Below are 18,997 nucleotides of genomic sequence, written 5' to 3'. Positions count from 1 at the left end.
AGTCACACACACATCGTGCACACTGCCAGTCACACACACACACCCCCCCACACACACACAACTTTGGGTCTGAGTAGGAGCTTCTGCTAAAGGAACATCTACCACCTTCCATTTTTTACTTAGATCGCAAGGTACTCTTCTACTAGCTTGGCCTTGGGAGGGAGGCCGAGCTCCTTCTCGATTTCTGAGCAGCCCCACCCCGCCCCGTGGCAGTGGGGAAGCGGGAGGAGGGAAGGTGGCAGAAAGGAAACATGAATGCAGTCCCCTGCCCTGGTCAGGGATGTTGTGGCGTCCAGACAAATGTGTGTTCAGGAAAGAAAGTGGGGACTTAGCTCAGCTTCTTGACCTGCGGCCTCGGTGGCTGTACCTGTGTCAGCGTCCCACTAATGTGTCCGGCAGCCCCAGGGGCACGTGGGCAGAGAGCACGTCTCAACCGTGCCGCTTTCTTTGCAGCTTCCTGGAAAGAATCGACAGCGTCAGTCTGGTTGACTACACACCCACGGACCAGGTACGTGGGGCAGAGCCCGCCACCACCGCGGAAACTGGGGAGTGACTCCCGATACTAAGTAGTGGTTGTGCTAAAGTGGATTAAACGGAGGGGAGGGGAATCCTTAAAATAGTGACTCCCAAATTGTGTGTGCTGCCCCTGCGTGTGTAGGCGGCGTGTTGAAGCCCCGCACCTCTGCTGCCCTGGCTGGGGACCCTGACACTTAGTGGCCGTGCAAATTGCCGACGTGCAAGCGGCTCACCCGCAGACTGGGACTTGCGATCCCGCTGCTCCCGCGCCATCGACGGGAGAGCGTGGCCTTCATTTCCCAGCTTCACACGGCAGCCCCAGGACTGGGTCCCATCTCACAGCGAACTCTCCGAGCTTCTGCTTTGGGTTGAGCCAGAAAGGAGCACCCCACTGCTGTAACTAGCAGAGAGGGACTCTGCCCCCGGCCCACGGGCGGCTGCAGAGACTCGCAGGGTCCCGGAGTGGTCAGTTAAGGAGCCCTCAGGTGCTTCTGGAGCTAGAGAACCCCAAGGAAGTGAGGGGGCCTCTGCCCAAACCAAACTCTGCAAACTTCCCCAGCGTCTGTATCCCCTGGGGGCCTTGGCCTTGGGCCCCTGGAGGCTCGCTCTTCTCGGCCTCCCCTGCAGGTCTGAGATTCTCTCCCCCTGAAGTTCGTCCCTTTCTGAGGGTGACTCCAGGAGTCTAAAATGATCCGACAGAGCGATTCAGGCTTCCTGGTCTTCAGCCAGTCCCTGAAGGCTGTCCGAACCGTGGCGCTGACACGGGACTCTCCCAGCGTCCTGGCGGAGTGGCTGCTTCGTTAATGCCACGGTGGACTTGGCCGTCAGCAAGAAATCCCCGGCATCTGCCAGATGCACCAGAGATGTCAGCTTTGTGAGGCTACGTGGCTTCTTGTCCCCTCAGGGCCACTTCATCTTTTATCTCAGAGCAGAAGTGTGCAAGGCAGGGCGAGTAAATCTGAAATGAGCCGGTCCCTGAGATTCAAGGCCCATGAATGCGAGTGCGCTTCCTGTGGTTTCTCCCCCAGACTGTCGCGCACGCCGGCGGGCGGCTCCGCAGTTGCAGCGGCACGACACCGCAGAGATCGTGCCTCAGACCCATGGGTGCCGTGACTTGGCTGTCAGGTGCATGACAATCCGTAAGAGGCCTTCATGAATGACAAAAAAAACTCTTAAAGAAACCAAAGCACAGTTATCAAGTCTTTAAGGACCAAACCGATACATTCATCATGTTTTCTCTGCAGCATGAAACAGAGAACATTCATCTGAGTTTTTAATTATTATTGTTTCCTTTAAATTTTTGATTTTTTTTTTTTGTAAGACAGAGTTTCACTCTTGTCACCCTGGGTGGAGTGCAACGTCAAACTGCTGGGCTCAAGGGGTTCTCCTGAGCAGCTGGGAAGATAGACACACACCACTGCGCCTGCCTAATTTTTTCTATTTTTGGCAGAGACGGAGTCTCACTCTTGCTCAGGCCGGTCTCAAACAATCCTCCCACCTGGGTCCCCCAGAGTGCTACGACTGCAGGCCTGAGCCACCTCACCTGGCCTGATTTTTTTCTTTTTTTTTTTTAATTTTAGAGACAGGGTCTCACTCTTTCACCCAGGCCGGGGTGCAGTGGTGCGATCATAGCTCACTGAAACCTTGAACGCCTGGGCTCAAGCAATCCTCCAGCCTCAGCCTCCCAAAGTGCTGGGACTACAGGCATGCGCCACTGCGCCTGGCCAGAAACTCAATTCTTGGAGTCGCACCAGGGCTTTCCTGTGAAGGGGAACAGTGATGTAACGTGTGTGCTTCCCACTCTCGCCCCCAGGACCTCCTCAGATGCCGAGTTCTGACATCGGGGATATTTGAGACACGATTCCAAGTGGACAAAGTGAATTTTCAGTGAGTATGTCGCCAAGAGCACAGCTGCTGCGGGACGGTGTCCGTGGGGCCTGAGGCAGCTTACTCCTGGGACGCTGGTGGTGACCTTTCAGACGAGGGCAGCTTGGGCGAGATTGGGACTCTGGCAGGGGCTGAGGTGTTGATTTTCACCACCTTTAGAGTGGAAATGAGAATACCTGAAAAGAAAACGATGTTCTCATCCGAGTTGTAGATTCGATTGGTGCTTTGTTAGATCAGGAGCCTCATCAGATCCATTCTTCCAGCGTGCGATCTTTGGGACGCACGGCCACGGTTTGAGAACTGACACCCGCAACTTCGTGTTGCCTCCAGAGGGATCTTCCGGGCTGCCGGGCACACACGCCTCTGCAGGAGCTTTTTCCTTCACTTTCCTCCCCAGAGAAGCGGTTAACTCTCCCTCCACAGAGGCTGGTGCACCGCGTGCTCTTTGCCATCCCTGTGGCCATGACCCTGCACCCTGTCACCGCCCCCAGACTCCCTCAGCAGGGGTCTCGCTGGTCCCCACGTCCTGGCTCACCCGTTCCAGCCCACCCTGCTCACTGCCGGGAAATGACTCTTTCCAAAGCACAGCTCGGATCGTGCTCTTCCTCTGTGGGAAAGGGTTCGGGGCTCGCCATCGCCTCTGCACCCTCCGACCCCAGCCCTGTTACCAGCCTCCACCCCCAGCCCTGCTCCTCCACCTGCCGCCTGCCCCACCAGCTTGGACTGCAGTCAGGGTCCTTCCATCCGCCCCAGCCCCTTCTGCCACAGTGCCTTTGCTCATCCCACGCTCTGAGCCACAGATGCCCCGTGGCCTAAGCACGCCCCACAGATCTGTCATCAAAGCACCCTTCAAATCCCAGCCCGCGGTGAGTCCTTGGAGTTCCCTCGTCTCCTGTGCTGCCGTACACCTTTCCCGAGTCCCCGTGGCACGTCTGACTCGGTTCAGCAAGCCAGTGGTGACAAACCAGCAGGTGTCCCGTGTTCTGCTTGTTCCGAAACTCCCAGGTGCCGAGCGCTCCCCAGCGCACAGGTGGTGGCACCTGCTTCTGGATTCCTGAGAAGCCCTCATGACGCTACTGCCAGGACGTACATCCTGGATAAAACCCAGCGAAGCCTCTCTGCGCTGTCGGGAGGGGTGCACAGCGCAGCTCGGAGTTGGTGCTTTGTGGTTTTGCCACATATAACCGCATCCCTGCATAGGGGAATTATGAACAATGAAGTTTTACCCCACATTCGTGATTTTGTTTGAAAGTGTCCTGCTAATCAGCTCCTGTGTTTTCATAAAGTGCGTCAGCGTGCCCCGCATGTGCTAACGGCAAAGCACACGCGTGAAAATCTAGTAAGATCTTTGACAAACCTGCCGGGACAATTACACACAGCTGTGTGGTCCTAGAGCACCTGCAGGAAGTTTAGGGAAAGGAGGAACCTCAGAGCCAGAGACGCCTGAGGAGGCTGGAAAGATCTGGCAGGATTCGGGTGCATAGAGAGAGACTCTGCAGAGGGAGGAGTGACTCGGGCCAGAGGCTGCGCTGAGGAGGGGCTGCGAGGGGCCGGGCGTGGCTGAGAAACCAGCGGCAGCCGGTGTGCGCCCCCGGCCAGGCCGGGCAGAGGTGGCAGAGAAGGTGGGAAAGGCCCACTGCGGGGCACGGGGCAGAGGAGGCTGGTGACCGAGATGGCGTCGATGTAGGTAGGTCAGCAAGGGGCCTTTCTCGGTTCTCCAGGAGAGGGAGGACACGAGTCCCGAGAGCTGGGACAAGTCCTAAGAAGGATCTGCCCCGGGCAGGGACTGTGCTTGCACTCAGGCCTGAAAGTCTGAGCAAGAGGGAGTTTAAACTAGAAACCGCTGTGTTTATTAAGCCCCCACTGTATGCCCCTGGACACTGCCACCTGCTGTCATGCCCTCTCACCTCTACAGCCGCCGTGGGGTGAGAGAGGAGGGTCGGAGGCCGGGACAGGCGGAATCACCTGTAGCCCAGAGCACAGCAGCGGTGGTGGTGCGGGCGGGACAGCGGCCGGAGCTGGGTCCAGACCCACGTGGCAACGGCTGGAACCTGCCGATAGCAAAGGAAAAAGCATAAAAGTGTCCCGCGGTTCCCCCAGATAACTGTCTTCCTGTTGCTCTTCCGCAGCATGTTCGACGTCGGCGGCCAGCGGGACGAGAGGAGGAAATGGATCCAGTGCTTTAACGGTGATTGTCGCGCTCGGAGAAGACGGGGCGACTCTAACACCCCGCTGTGGCTGCGTTTTCCTGTTTTGAATTAGACTATCTTTATTCTAGCCAGTGTATGAAGCGTAGCATTTTATAGACGATTATTATATCTTCCATAGATATCTGTCAGCCTTACAAACAAAGAACTCGCGCACCCCAAAGTTACGGTTACCTTTTGGGCAGGGTCCTCATCGCGTGCGTCACTGAAACAGCCACTCATGCGGTGAAGACTCAAGTCATTGCGTGTCGCGGGTGTGCTGTACATGACCCATGCGACCGCTGCTAACTACGGCGCTTGCCTTTTTCCCTTTTCTCTCCCTTTTCTCTCCCTTTTCTCTAAGACGTCACTGCTATCATTTACGTCGCGGCCTGCAGCAGCTACAACATGGTGATCCGGGAGGACAACAACACCAACAGGCTGAGAGAATCCCTGGACCTTTTTGAAAGCATCTGGAACAACAGGTTATCAAAATAACAAATTCAGTCTCACCATCAGATTGCAGATTTTCTTTTATTAAAAATACACATAGCGGCCGGGCGCGGTGGCTCATGCCTGTAATCCTAGCACTCTGGGAGGCCGAGGCGGGTGGATTGTTTGAGCTCAGGAGTTCGAGACCAGCCTGAGCAAGAGCGAAACCCTGTCTCTATGAAAAAATAGAAAGACATTAATTGGACAGCTAAAAATATATAGAAAAAATTAGCCGGGCATGGTGCCGCATGCCTGTAGTTCCAGCTACTCGGGAGGCTGAGGCAGGAGGATTGCTTGAGCCCAGGAGTTTGAGGTTGCCGTGAGCTGGGCTGACGCCACGGCACTCTAGCCCGGGCAACAGAGTGAGACTCTTGTCTCAAAAAATAAATAAATAAATACGCGTAGCTCACTTTCATGCTTAGTCTCCGGATATATTCTTTCCTTACTGATAAACCCGAACAGTAGGAAGTATCTTTCAGTCCGTCTAACGTGCAGATACACCAAGGACAGAGTGGCCCCGGCGCACCCCGGCAGGGCTCCGAGATTACGGTCGGCCTCCGTATCGCAGGTTCTGCGTCTGACCAGCCAAGCAGCCGCAGATCGAAAATACCCTAAACTAAACATAGCAATAAAACTATTAAAATGATAGAAATAAAAACAGCGTAACAACTGTTTACGTTGTGTTAGGTACTATAAGCAATGCGAGATAATTGAAAGGATACAGGAGAATGTGTCTGCGTTCCATGCGAATGCTACAGCATTTTATGTCAGGGACTTGAGCATCTCGGATTTGGGGATCCACAGGCGCCCCGGACCCAATCCCCTGTGGATGCCAAGGGATGACTGTATACGTAGGGTTCAAATTTGATTTTGTTTGATTTTAAACTTTAGGATGTACCAGTTTAGAACATCCGCTAATAACTAGAAGATCTCGAAAATGCCTTACAGCTCACAGTCACCACATCATCATGTCTGAAACTGCTAGCACTGCAGAGTGGCGGAGAGGACCGTTCAAGAAAGGACCAGCCAGCAGGCACACACAGTACATACATATTTAGTTAAAAATCAGAGTTTCTTCTGAAATATGTAGGGAGAAATATCACCAAGGAGGGCAGGAAACATGAATTGACCTCGCAAAAGGTTTGGATTATCGGAAAAGTGTTTCTCTATCAAGTGTTCAACAACATTTTTAGTTTTATGATATTAAAAAAGTTGATGGGAAAGACAAAGGGTTGGAAATACCAGGTATACAGGTGAATACTTTGGAGTTATTATAAATTTATACACACACACAGAAAATAACCACAATTGTTATATGAAAAAGCAGATTTAAAAACATCATGATTGGCTGGGTGCAGTGCCTCACGCCTGTAATCCTAGCACTTTGGGAGGCTGAGGTGGGAGGATCACTTGAAGCCAGGGCTTTGAGACCAGCCTGGGCAATATAGCAAGGCCCCATTTCTACAAAATATAGAAAAATTAGCCAGTCGTGGCGGCGTACCTCTAGTACTAGATACTTGGGAGGCTGAGGAGGAAGGATGGCTTGAGCTCAGGAATTTGAGGCTGCAGTGAGCTATGATTGTGCCACTGCACTCCAGCCTGGGTGACAGATTGAGATCCTATCTCAAAAAAAAAAATCATGATCTTATTTTTATAAATATGTGGGAGCATAGAAGAAAACCTGGGCATAAAAACATAACAATTCTAATAGTAAGTGTCTCTGGGTGTAATTACATTGGATTTTTTCTATATGTTTTTCTGTAATTTAAGATTTGTTTTTGCAAAGACTGTGTATTTTATAACAAGAAGAAACAGTAAAGCTGTTTCCATTTGAGGGGAAAATGGGTTGTGTTTTTAATTTATGGTAAGATTCCTATGGACTAATCAGCTTGATTCCTTTGAAGTAATGGAATTTCCAGGGGCTTTGCTGATTTGTACAGCTGAACTCATTCTAAGTCATTCTCAGCTTGTTTCATGAAACATGAGAACAGAGACCTTTCACACTCCCCCTACACTGTACCTGAGCCTCCTGCGTTTGCTTGTCATGTGAAGTGCAGTGAATCTACATCTGGTTAATATCATGCTCCAAGGTTGGAGAACCTTAGACCTGTTCGAAGGAGGCAGAAAGGCAGAAGCAGGAAGCCAGCTGCTAATTGCACTCTGTGGTTGGCTAATGAGTCACCGTCGTTTTGTTGTTAACACTTCAGCGTCATCCAGTGTGTTTTCTGACCCTTTATTGGATAAATTACACCACAGAAATCCAAGTGTATTCGTTACACAGGTAAACCTTAGCTTTGTTACCAATACATTTATGTCCCCAGTGAGTCTGAATTAGAAGGCGACAGACTGTTACATTAGCTACAGGTGGAGTATCCCTTAACCAACATGCTTGGGACCAGAGGTGTTTTGGATTTCAGATTTTTTCAGATTTTGGAATATTTGCGTTGTATTTACTGGTTCCGTATCCCTGATCTGAAAATCCAAAATGCAAAATGCTCCAATGAGCATTGCCTTTGAGCATCATGTCAGTGCTCAAAAAATTTCGGATTTTGGAGCATTTCGGATTTTAGATGTTCTGATTAGGGATACTCAACCCGTACCTGTATTTGTCTGTCATTGCTTACAGATGGAATTACGATACTGGTGTATCAATCAATTCGAAATCCTGCACATTTTTAGGAAGATGATAGTGTTTTTTTAGCAACTTCTATGTTAGAAGGACTTTTCACACACTGGTATATGTGAAATTTGTATGTTTACTTCTCCTTTTTAGGTGGTTACGGACCATTTCTATCATCTTGTTCTTGAACAAACAGGATATGCTGGCAGAAAAAGTCTTGGCAGGGAAATCAAAAATCGAAGACTATTTCCCAGAGTATGCAAATTATACCGTTCCCGAAGATGGTAAGATTTCAAAACACTGTTCACAGTCGAGGAATAGAAGCAATTGATTTTTCAAAAGTCCTATTACTGTAATTCAAACACTTCTGATTAATCTAAGAAATCCAATTAATTTAATTCTCTCTCCTACTGCCCGTATCCTAAAGTACTAGAGTATTGAAATGTCCCGTTTAGCATTAATTCCCCCTGGAAATGTTTCAGAGTCACTCTCCGGTCCAGCCGTGCAGCAGGAGAAAGGGGCGTTTTGGAGTGTGGGGCTCGTTCTCCTCCCTGCTGCCCCCAGCTGGGTCTGTTGTGACTAATAGACCTAACTTCGCCCTCACAGTAGCCTTATTTGGAGTGTCTGTTACGTTTTCCCGTGGAAAGAGAGGCAGAGGGGACATACCGTGTTCAAGGCCAGGCAGGCAGAGCCCGTGAAGGCAGGGCAGTCCTTGAAGCCTTTGGCCCCCAGCCGTGCTTTCGGCCACTGTGCACATGCTCCTGTCTCCAGCGATGTCTTTGCCTACGACATTGGTCACTTTCGCTAGGGTGACCACCCATCCCAGGCCACCGGAGAAGCGGGGGTTTCCTGGGACGGGGGGCTCTCAGTGCTAACACCAGGAGGGTAGAGCGGGAGGACTGGTCGCTGCTGCAGTCGCTGGCTTCAGCAAACACCAGGGCCGCCAGAGGCTCCCGGAGCGATTGGTTTGAGGAGGAACAGCACCACTTCTCGCAGCCGGCACCCCAAGCTAGATAAAGCAGCACGAAAGGGACTTCCCTGGAAACTAAAGTGAAGATTCGGGAGATTTATTTTTCATCATCGATGAAAGTGGAAAAGAAAACTTGCATTAGTCATTCAGCTTGCCCGTTATGTTCAATTTTATCTTCTCCACCGTGGCACGGGCTCTCTGCAAGCACACGCACGGTGAACCCTGAACACGTTGCACCCTTGCGCAGACGCCCTCGCTCGGGGCTCGCCGCGGGCCACGTCCCTGAGCCGCCAGCAGCACCGCAGCTCCCGGGAATGTGCACAGGCTCCGAGTCCCGGCTCCTGCCACGGGCCCAGTACGCCACAGCGAATCTCACTGACATTCTTCACGGCCTTTGCTCTCACCTCGCTCAGCCTGGTGACGCCCTTTCCGAGACCAAGGCTCTGTGCCCCTTGCCTCCAGGAAGTGGCTTGCTCCCCCGCAGTGGCCAGCGTCACCGTCCTCCCCGCACGCGGGGTCCTCAGCGTCTCCCGGCCCAGGCAGGAGCCCGGCTCTGGGAGCCACCTCCAGAGTGTCCACCTCTGCCGGCTCTTCCCTCTGTCCCTCCTCACCTCGGTCCCGTCCCTCACGACCCTCATCTCCGCGACTGCCACAGCTTCCTGCCTGACCTTGCTGTATCTGGCCACTCACATTTCCAGAACATTCTCTGAACTTCTGCCCAAGTCATCTCTCTGAGCCACGGGGCACCACTGCCATGGCTGAACGGCCCATACGCTGAGGCCGGCCCGCCCCAGCTGCGCACGTCAAAGGGCCCCGTCCAGCCCAGCGGCCAGGGGGACCCCAGGCTGTGGCCACAGTGCCAGGCCCAGTGCCTGGTGTTCCCCCGTGGCGTGCCGTGTCCCTCTGTGCCTGCCTCTCCCAGGGCACCCGCCTCTCCCTGGGCCCACTGTCCACTCGCTCTCAACTCGCACCTTCTCAGCACTAAACGGGATGAGACTCGCAGCAACTGTGCTGAGTGGAAGAATCCACGTGAAGAAGACTCTGTGCCATGTGGATCCATTTGTCTAAAATTCCCTCTAGACACTGCAGACTCTAGTGACAGAGGCACGTCAGTGGTTGCCTAGCAGGCGTTGCCAAGGGGGGTGACGACACTTTGTGCATTTACAATGTGTGTATTTCGGTGCGTGTCATTACCCCTCGGCACAGCCGGGGCCTCGTCCCCGCTAGATGAACGAGGCGAGACTCTCTCAAGGTGGACCGCTTTGCAAGCTCCCCGGCAATTCCAGCGCACAGCCCGGGCCGGGAACCACAGTGGGTGCCCTGCTCCTCCCCTGCCCTGGCACCCGCCCTCCGGCAGAGCGTGGCAGGTCTGCAGGCCAGGCCTGACTCGGCCCCCCAGAGCCACCCATTACTTGCTCCCGCGAGAGTGATGACGTCCGCACAGACCCTGCCTCGGAGGAGGCAGAGTGGTGAGCACTGAGCTGTGAAGCCTCGATCTTAGGAAAGCAGATGTCGTGGGTCACAGAAAGCAGGGGACAGTCCCATGAACACAGCCTCTTGAGGGGAGAACGTCTCAGGAAGACCTGGAGCCAGGACGGCCTGCCACAGCTGGTCTCCATCGGGGCTCCCGGAGCCCGAGTCTGCGGCAGGAGCGGGAAGCGGGTCTTCCTGCGAGCGAGGCCGAGGGGGCTGAGCCGGGAGCCGGCCCGTCCCAGCAGCAGGAGGCACCCAGCTCTCCTCTCCGCCACAGCCCCGCAGGGAGCCGGCTCTGGGGCTCAGTCTGGGCAGCGCTCGGCGGGATGCTTTCATGCAGCGGGTGGAAGCTAGCCCACCCCAGCTTGCCTCGGTCTGCTGGGACTGTTGTAACAAAGTACCCCAGGCTGGGCAATGTAGGAGCAGCAGCAGCTCGTTGCTCACGGTTCTGGAGGCTGTGAAGTCCAAGGTCAGGGCGCCCTCAGGTTCGATGTCTGGCGAGGGGGGCTCTCTGCTTCAGAGACAGTGCCACTCGATCCGCCTCACGTGATGGAAGAGGCGAAGGTCTCTCTGGGGCTCTTGTATAGGACACTAATCTGGCCACCAAGGCAGAGCCCCCATGACCTATCACCCTCCAAAGGCTCCGCCTCCATGCCATGCGCTGTAGGTTAGGGCTCAGCATGTGAATTTGGGAGGGACACGCAGTCAGACCACAGCACCACCAAAGAAAAGTTCGTCACAGCTCTAACTATTGAAAGTTAAATGATTTAGGAGAAGAGGAGGGAATAAATACTACATTTTCATTTTTGCCTTGCCATACACGTATTTCAGTGCTGTGTATACACAGCAGTCCAAGTTTGTAATCCCTTCTGTGTCTACATAGAGTTCTGTATTTGTTTCAAGTCACTTAAATAAAATTTGTGATTTCCACAGCAACTCCAGATGCAGGAGAAGATCCCAAAGTCACAAGAGCCAAGTTCTTCATCCGGGATCTGTTTTTGGTAAGCAGTTTTGTTAACCTTTGTTTTCCTACCCCCTCGGAGTTGTATTATTCTGTCAGTTTGCAAATTACTTACCTTTTCATGATCTCATTTAATCTTCCCCAAAATTATGAGCGATAGGAAGAGGTTTGGCACCTTCGTTTTGCAGCTGAGCACACTGAAGCGCAGAGAGGCTGGATTTCTCACCCGGGTCACACAGCTTCCGAAGACCCTGGTGAGAACAAGGCCCCTGGGGAAGGGCACTTACGTGGGCTAGACTTTGTTCACTTGTTCTATTTCCCAAAAAGGACAACCGAGTATAAAACACAAGCGTTCACACTCTTCTTCCATCCAAAAGCACTAATGGGCTAAAGATTAATGTAAAAATGGACCTCAAATCCAGACATTTGCTTTTATTTTCTTTCAGCTTATTTTGAGATCATTTCAAACTTCCATGCAAAGTGAAGGAATCGTACAAGTAACTCCCATATACTCTTCACCCAAATTGGCCATTTGGTGAAGTGTCGCCACATTTGCTCTATTTATCTATCTGTGTTTTTTTCTTTCGAATAACCCACAGGGTGTAGCTGGCTATGAGTTTTTACCAGCTTGGAATCCGTAAATGCCAAGACATTCGCCAGGGCATTTAATCCATATCCCGGGACTGTTTACTTCTGGGGAAGCGGGGATCTGAGCCCGGGCAGCCCTGGATGGTCCACAGAGCGGCCTTTGCAGGGGGGTCAGACCCCCAGCCCGGCCTTGCTCTGCCCTCTTCCCACCGTGCGCGTGGAAAGTGAGGATGATAAAAAATCAAGTCCCCAGAGGGAGTTCAGAGGAACAAGAGTTCCCTGGGAAGTGAGCAGGTGGCGCTGGGAAAGCTTCTGCAGCTAAACACACCGGACGTGCTGCCAAGCGCAGCGAGGCGGTTCCTGTGCCGTCGCGGTCTCCGAGCCTTCGCTGGGCTGACGCGCACTGCTGGTCTCCAGTGACAGAATTCAGTGGCGGATCCAGGGGTCCTTTTTTCAGGAGCATCTTGTAAGGCCATAAAGTATAAGGACACATAAAAAGTGGTCCATAAAATGCTCTTCCAACGAGAACTAATCGGTAATTAGGTGAGCACATGTTGGGCATTTAGATGAGTATCAGAAAGGCATTTACACCCTCCCCAAAATTAGTGGGCACATCGCCACCATTCAGGCCTTGGACAAACCTTTTATTCTCTGACAGTGGACAAAACCTGGCTTTATGCAATTTGCAGATGGGGAAACAGAGGCGTGGGAGGTATTCACTTACATTCTGAATCGTAGAATTTGCCAGGGGCAATGAGTTCTGAGCAGGAACCTGTAACTCCAGCTGCCACAGGCAGACTGCAGAGTCGGTTCCTTATCTGGGCAGGAGCTTGTCTTGGGTTAATCAGTAACTCTGGTACCACGGGCCCCGGGGAAGAGAGGGATAAAGGTCGTCAGTGGAGAGGGAGGTGCAGGGAGGACACTGTCCTTCGAGGAGGGGACAGAGGTGAGTTTGGGCAGAGAAGGGTGAGAGCACAGGGAGGACAGGCCACCTGCTCTGTGAACATTCTTAGGTTCACGGCACAGTCCTTGGGCCACCAGGGTCTGTCCCAGACAAGGCCTCTTCCTCCCCAGCGGGCTGTGGGGGCTGGCAATGAACCATCCAGAGGCGGGAGGAACCTAGAACCGGGGAGCCAGGAGTGGGAGAGCCCAGTGGTCGGCCCCAGCGTCCCGCCAGTTACAGTGGACAGTGCTGTCCCTCCAGCCGCCTGCTCCGACACGGAGCCCTTCCTAGTGTTTGTCTCCCCGGCGCTCTGCCTGGTATTTTGTAAGCTCGCCCGACATTTCTTTTACCTTGAACGCCGTCATCTCCTAAGAGGCCTGGAGGCTGAGCAGAGAGCCTGGGACCGCCCAGTCTTCCTGGTCGAGCTTATTTCTATCGTTTTTAATGAAAATCAGTGGACAAATCAGGTACGTGGAGAGATCGAACTGTTTGAAGTTCGCGGATGGCAGGGAGCTTTGTGACGGTTCCCTGCCCCGGGTCAAGCAGTCAGATGACTACAGAAGCGGCGTGTTGTTCACTCACTCGCGCACCTGCCGCGTGTGCCCAGTCCCTCACCTGGTGCTGGAGGATTAGGAAGATCCATAACCCACTCACTTCAGTGTCTGCAAGTTTAAAAATGAAAAAGGCCCGTTCAGAAGCCCGAGGGGCTCTGTCCCGTGAGGGCGTCTTCAGTGGCCTGTCCCGGCCGCGTGGCTCCACCCAGAGGCCCGGCGCCACCAAGGCCCCACAGGCCGGGCAGCTTCTGCAACAGGTCGCTCGGTTCTGGAGGCCGGAGCCTGGCGCGGCGCGCGTGCCGGCGGGGCTGGTGCCTTCGGGGCCTCCCTGGCCTGCTGGCGCCACCTCCCCGCGTCTGCACGTGCGCCTCCCTCTGCGCGTGCCGGCGCCCCCCGGGCCTCCTCCTAGGGGTCACCGGTCAGATGGGACCAGGGCCCACCCCATGACCTCACTGTACCTCAATGACTTCCTTAAAGACCTGTCTCCAGACACAGCCACAGCCGAGGCGCTGGGTCAGGCACACCAATCTGGGGGACACAGTTGAGCTGGTAACGCCTCGCTCCACGCCTCACCCCACGCGGCATCACAGCGCCCCGCGCACCTCGCTCTCAGACGATCGTAACCGACGACGTCTAACCCCGTGTTTCCCAGAGTCAGGTGACAGCGGCACTTTTCTCCCAGACCACCTGCAAACGTTCCCCTGCTGGCCAGGGGACGCCCCTTAGCAAATGCTGACGGTCGCCTGTGTGGAGCCGGCGGCCACGTGACTGCTGCAGAACCACTGGTCACGGGGATATAAATTCAAATTAATTAAAACTAAAAGAATTAGAAACCAGTCCCCGGGTCAGCCAGTAGTAGTGGCTGCGGCGTCAACAGGGCAGATAGAGAACACTTCCATTTTTGCAGAAAACTCCGCCGCACAGCTGGGGCTCAGACCTCCATTTCTGGAAGGTCTTGCCCCGACCGCCCTGCCCAGGCCCGGCTCTGACCCGTCCGCGCCGCGCCAGCCCGCGCCAGCCTGCCGGGGACGCAGAGGAGCTGAGGTTCTCGGTGCTCGCCGGTGCTGGGCGCTCAGACGGCTCGTCCGCCCTGCGCGTGTCACCCAGGTCCCCTCCCAAGGCGAGTGGTGGCCGCGCGGGGCTAGCCACGTTCTCTCTTGCAGAGGATCAGCACGGCCACGGGCGACGGCAAACACTACTGCTACCCCCACTTCACCTGCGCCGTGGACACGGAGAACATCCGCAGGGTGTTCAACGACTGCCGCGACATCATCCAGCGGATGCACCTCAAGCAGTACGAGCTCTTGTGAGGACGCCCGCCGCTGCGCCGCCCACAGGACAGTGTCCCCGCACCGCTCGTCCGCCAGCCCCAGCCGCGGTAGGAGGTAGTGAGTGCCAGTCCGTCTTGCTGCTGTCTGTCCTGCTCCGTGTCTGCCCCGCGGGTGACCCCCAAGCCTCGGGCTACCTCTGCCCGTCCCCACCGTCAACTCCTACTCGGTGGCACTGCAGAGAAATCCCTGTGGGTCAGGGCCCTTCATTCATTCATTCATTCATTGACTCGTTAAGAACTCAGCAGGTGGGGAGAAAATGCGTTTTTCCGGGTTACCAAGCGTGCCTGCGAAAGCGTGCGCAGGGCGGTGAGCCACAGCTCTCTCCGATGCCCCTGAAGCTGCAGGCTGGCAAGTGCCTGTTCCTCCTGGTCTGCCTCGGCCCAGGACGTAGAATAGACGCCAAGCGACGTGACAGGAAGCCCTTCCCTGTCATATTTAGCGTCGCTGCCAGCCCCAGGCACTCGAATTAGAGCTCCTTCGAGCTACTTCACACTTAGGCAGAAAAACTGCCGCAAAATGTGGCCTGTCTAAAAATGGTTCTCTAAACTTCCACAGTCCCTTGGGCATAGGCTTGTTCTGTAGACTTTCTGTGCTGCTGTTTCCTTGCTGGTTTATTATACTGTACAGACCACAAAATGTAATATTCTTTTGTAAAACTACTAAAGAAAAATCCTTGTAGATCTTTGTGCCTTGATCCTGGCTATACCTGTACAAGAAATGTGTTTTTATTGTGTTGAATAGCTTAATGTCAACATTTCCTGCTGCTCACTCTGAAAAAGAGAAAAAATGGTATCCGCAGAATTTGGGATATTTTATCAGGTTGGTACTTCATAAAAGATTCCCTGGTTTAAAAAAAAAAACCTGTAAGTTATAGGCATTAACCATTCAAATCTTGCCAACAATGTCATACCAACATGGCAAGTTGCCACAGCCACCTGCTGGCACTGCTTGGAGCCTCAGCTGTCAAACCTGAACTCGGTTCAAGGTACAAATTGCAGTCTAATCGTCTTCAGGGAACCAGAGATTTTTTTCTCTGCAGACACTACTTTTTGTGATTACTGTGCTAGTTAAAGACTTCTCAGTAATTCCCTTAGTCAAAGCTTTGGGCTCAGGCTCCCTCATACAAGTAAACAAACAGCAAGAGAAAAAATGGTATCAAATGTTTGTGTTTGGCCTAGGAGAATGAGGATGGCATCTCCATCTGTATTTTGAAGAAGAAATATTACAAAACCTTTTTTTGAAATACAACATCAAAATAATGGCTCTTTCTCACACTTGCAAGATTTGCAAATGCAGCCTCGAATGTCGTGTTACACAAACGATATCTACAAAGTAAGAACTGCTGTAGCAATGACACTTCATAGACTGTCTGTAGCCACGGTTTTGGGCACAGTTTGCATAGGTCCAAATAATCTGTAAAAATGTCCAAAGTTAAGTTTTCAGCAGTACAAATCCAGAGAAATGACAGCCTGCATTACTACATTAATTCCCTTTTAGTTTTTAGTCTTTGGTATTTAAAAGTTTACTCTGTAAGTAAGCACTTTATAATCCTTTACGAACTGATCCGGATTTAAGTGCTGCTTTCTCATGAAAGGAAGGACGACAACTTTGTCCAGTCAGTGCAACAAACATCTTGTCTCATTACCGTCCTCCCGCCCCCACCAACTGCCTCAGAGAACTCCGCCGAACTGAGACATATAAACGGAAATTATTTTCAGTTCCCCTGTACTTTCAAAGTGAAACATGAAGAAAACTGAAGAGATACGCCCCCTCCCCAAAAGTGAAGTATATTGTTGTATGCATTATTACTCAGCAATTCCCCTCAAACAAAATGTCCTATTTAAAAGTTTGATTCAAAAAATGAGCCATACTCTTAGGAAAAAAACAAAAAACACATTTTATCTGGCTTAAAATTATCAAAACATTTATTTTCAAATACCAAAAGCCATATTCCCTCCATTTTTTAAGTTTCTTTTGATCATTGAATGCATTAAGTTCAGACCTAACAACGTGGTCTCCTGTAGAGAAAATTACTTATCTAAAAACCTGATTCCATTAATTTAGCACAAAAGTACAAAAGTCTAGAAAAGCACTATATTCCTGTACATTGCACCCGTACTTTTATTTTCAGGGTGTGGCGTTACACTATACAGGAATCTGAGAACCACCTCACAGGCAGACAGAAGCAAGCCCAGTGTTATGTACACACACCCCAAGTGTGTGGGGGCTGCCAGGCCCTTCCTGGGCAAGCAAGGACTGCGTCGTGCATGCAGGCGATGGCATTAATAGCATTTACATACTGTACAGATGCAACCTCTGATGATCCATATATTTGATAAAAATGAGAAAACTGATTTGTTGTAGAGTACACGTTCCATTTTTATAGCATGAGAACAGTCCAATCAACTATTTATTCTGCAGTAACTCACATCAGTGACTTAGAGTCTCCGTGAGGTCTGCACAGACAGCCTACACGTGGTCTGGTCCTCCGCTCCACTCCTCGAGCTCTGCCTGAACTTCCATGTCTTGGGCTTCGATATTTATTCCTAAGTGCAGACGTCGCCTGCTCTTCACGTCGTCCTAGGCTTTCTGAGCAGGTTCCAACCGAAAGGAAAAGGTGAGGCTAACAGCTCAAAGTGAGCAAATATGAGGACCGCAAGGAACACAGCTGCTCCGCAGTAGGTGGTCAGAACCATGTCCTCACGCGGGAGGTAGCACTTGGAGAGGGCGTGACCTGTGGCTGTTATGCTGCCCTGGAAAGGAAAGGGGACACCATGCTGCAGTGAGCACGCCAGACACGGCCTGAACTTGACGGCCCACCCTAGGAGGACAGGCCACCTTCTTGGGTTACATCGGGTGAGGTAGGGAAGTGGCCCTCCTCCCTGAGACCAAAGGGCATGGCCTTCAGCCTGCCCAAGTCACTGCTCACCAGCACAGACACTGGCAAAAGCGTGCTTGGGCAGAGCAGGTCTGGGACACTGGGCTCTGTTACAACCTGCCCCGGGCCCAGTGGGTCCCGTCAGGTGTCGGGGGGACGGGGGGAGGGCATCGTTTTTTTTTTTTTTTTTTTGAGTTTTTTTTTGAGACAGAGTCTCACTGTGTTGCCCGGGCTAGAGTGCCGTGGCGTCATCCTAGCTCACAGCAACCTCAAACTTCTGGGCTCAAGCGATCCTCCTGCCTCAGCCTCCCGAGTAGCTGGGACTACAGGCATGCGCCACCATGCCCGGCTAATTTTTTCTATATAGTTTTAGTTGTCCAATTAATTTCTTTCTATTTTTAGTAGAGACGGGGTCTCGCTCTTGCTCAGGCTAGTCTCGAACTTCTGAGCTCAAACAATCCGCCCGCCTCGGCCTCCCAGAGAGCTGGGATTACAGGCGTGAGCCACCGCGCCCGGCCTGGGGGGAGGGCATCTTGACAGATGCAGAGAGGCGCCGTGGAGATCGGGGTCACGGTCAGTGAGGCACAAAGAGTTCAAGGGTGTCCTCAAGGCACTCGATACTGAAATAAGCAATCTGCTGCCTGGAAATACATGTGTCCAGATCACCTCCATGGGCTTTTCTTCATAGACATTTTCACTATGTAGAATGACAGTGGCAAATGTTTTCATCTCTTTAAATTTTAAAACGTTAGGGTTTCCCCACCTTTTTATGAAGCAGAAGTACCTGATGGAAAAGCGGGAACCCATGGCTAAAAGGAAGGCACTAGAATGTCAAGTGGCCATTAATGAAACATCTTTAATCAACTTGAAAAAGCTGTAGCATTTTCTGCCAGGGCAAAAGGGCATGTTTGGAAAATGAGAGAAGACAGAAGAGTATAGCTAATGAATAAATGATGTTCTGTTTCCTTAGAAAATTATACACACACAGCGCACTATCAGAAGACACCGGCCTCCCTGCAGGGTAGAATCCCAGCCTGGAAGACGTTCCTCCCCCCTCACACTCAGTGCCGGAATAACGTCATGTTTGTTTGTTCCTAGAAAGGTGTTGAGAGAGGGGGCAGTGTGTAGAACTGAGTGCAAAGGGAGGGAAATTTATTTATGGCTTTTGTATATTGTTGAAGATCGCAGCAATTAAATAGTTGATTACTGTGTTGATTTAAATACTTAGGAGAGCTTTCAGACAAAAATAAACTTTCATGTTACCATGATGAAACTCGGGTTGTTTCTGTTCCTCCAGCTGAAAGATGGCACGCTGAGCTCGGGGGGGCCTCCGGCGTGCAGCACCTCGCAGCCGCTGTGCGTGTGGCCGCTCAGGACCAGGCGCGGCCGCAGCCACCACAGCAGCTGACCCGGTGGGGAGACACAAGACAGGCCGTTAGCACTGCACCCCCGTTTCAGTCAATGCCATCCTAAGTCCGGCCCTACGGCCGCTTTACTTTTCCCTTAAAAATCCCTTTAGCTTGTTTATGCAAAATCAAAGGTAAGGTCGGCCTCTCGGAGAGAATCTACTCTTCTCAGCCCAGATTTTATTTATTTTT

General features: G+C 52.3%; 2 protein-coding genes across 3 annotated transcripts in view; one reads left to right on the top strand and one right to left on the bottom strand.

Annotated features, from left to right (window-relative positions):
* The window catches only part of GNAL (guanine nucleotide binding protein (G protein), alpha activating activity polypeptide, olfactory type), a 160,956-nt gene extending 145,996 nt beyond the window's left edge, over positions 1-14,960 (top strand). For both annotated transcript variants that reach the window (XM_012649992.1, XM_012649993.1), the window contains 7 exons: positions 454-508; positions 2,330-2,403; positions 4,533-4,591; positions 4,954-5,074; positions 7,855-7,985; positions 11,078-11,145; positions 14,354-14,960. In XM_012649992.1, the coding sequence (XP_012505446.1) occupies positions 454-508; positions 2,330-2,403; positions 4,533-4,591; positions 4,954-5,074; positions 7,855-7,985; positions 11,078-11,145; positions 14,354-14,500 (655 nt within the window). In that variant the 3' untranslated portion in view covers positions 14,501-14,960. The remainder of the gene's footprint in view (positions 1-453; positions 509-2,329; positions 2,404-4,532; positions 4,592-4,953; positions 5,075-7,854; positions 7,986-11,077; positions 11,146-14,353) is intronic.
* A 1,497-nt stretch (positions 14,961-16,457) lies between these two features.
* The window catches only part of MPPE1 (metallophosphoesterase 1), a 17,964-nt gene continuing 15,424 nt past the window's right edge, over positions 16,458-18,997 (bottom strand). The window contains exons 9-10 of the mRNA XM_012649977.1: positions 18,663-18,803; positions 16,458-17,274 (exon numbers count right to left, since the gene is read on the bottom strand). Of these exons, the coding sequence (XP_012505431.1) occupies positions 17,092-17,274; positions 18,663-18,803 (324 nt within the window). The 3' untranslated portion in view covers positions 16,458-17,091. The remainder of the gene's footprint in view (positions 17,275-18,662; positions 18,804-18,997) is intronic.

The sequence above is a fragment of the Propithecus coquereli genome, unplaced genomic scaffold (assembly GCF_000956105.1).
Source record: "Propithecus coquereli isolate 6110/MARCELLA unplaced genomic scaffold, Pcoq_1.0 Scaffold308, whole genome shotgun sequence".
Classification (NCBI taxonomy): Eukaryota; Metazoa; Chordata; class Mammalia; order Primates; family Indriidae; genus Propithecus; species Propithecus coquereli.
This window is presented reverse-complemented; position numbering and strand designations above follow the sequence as displayed.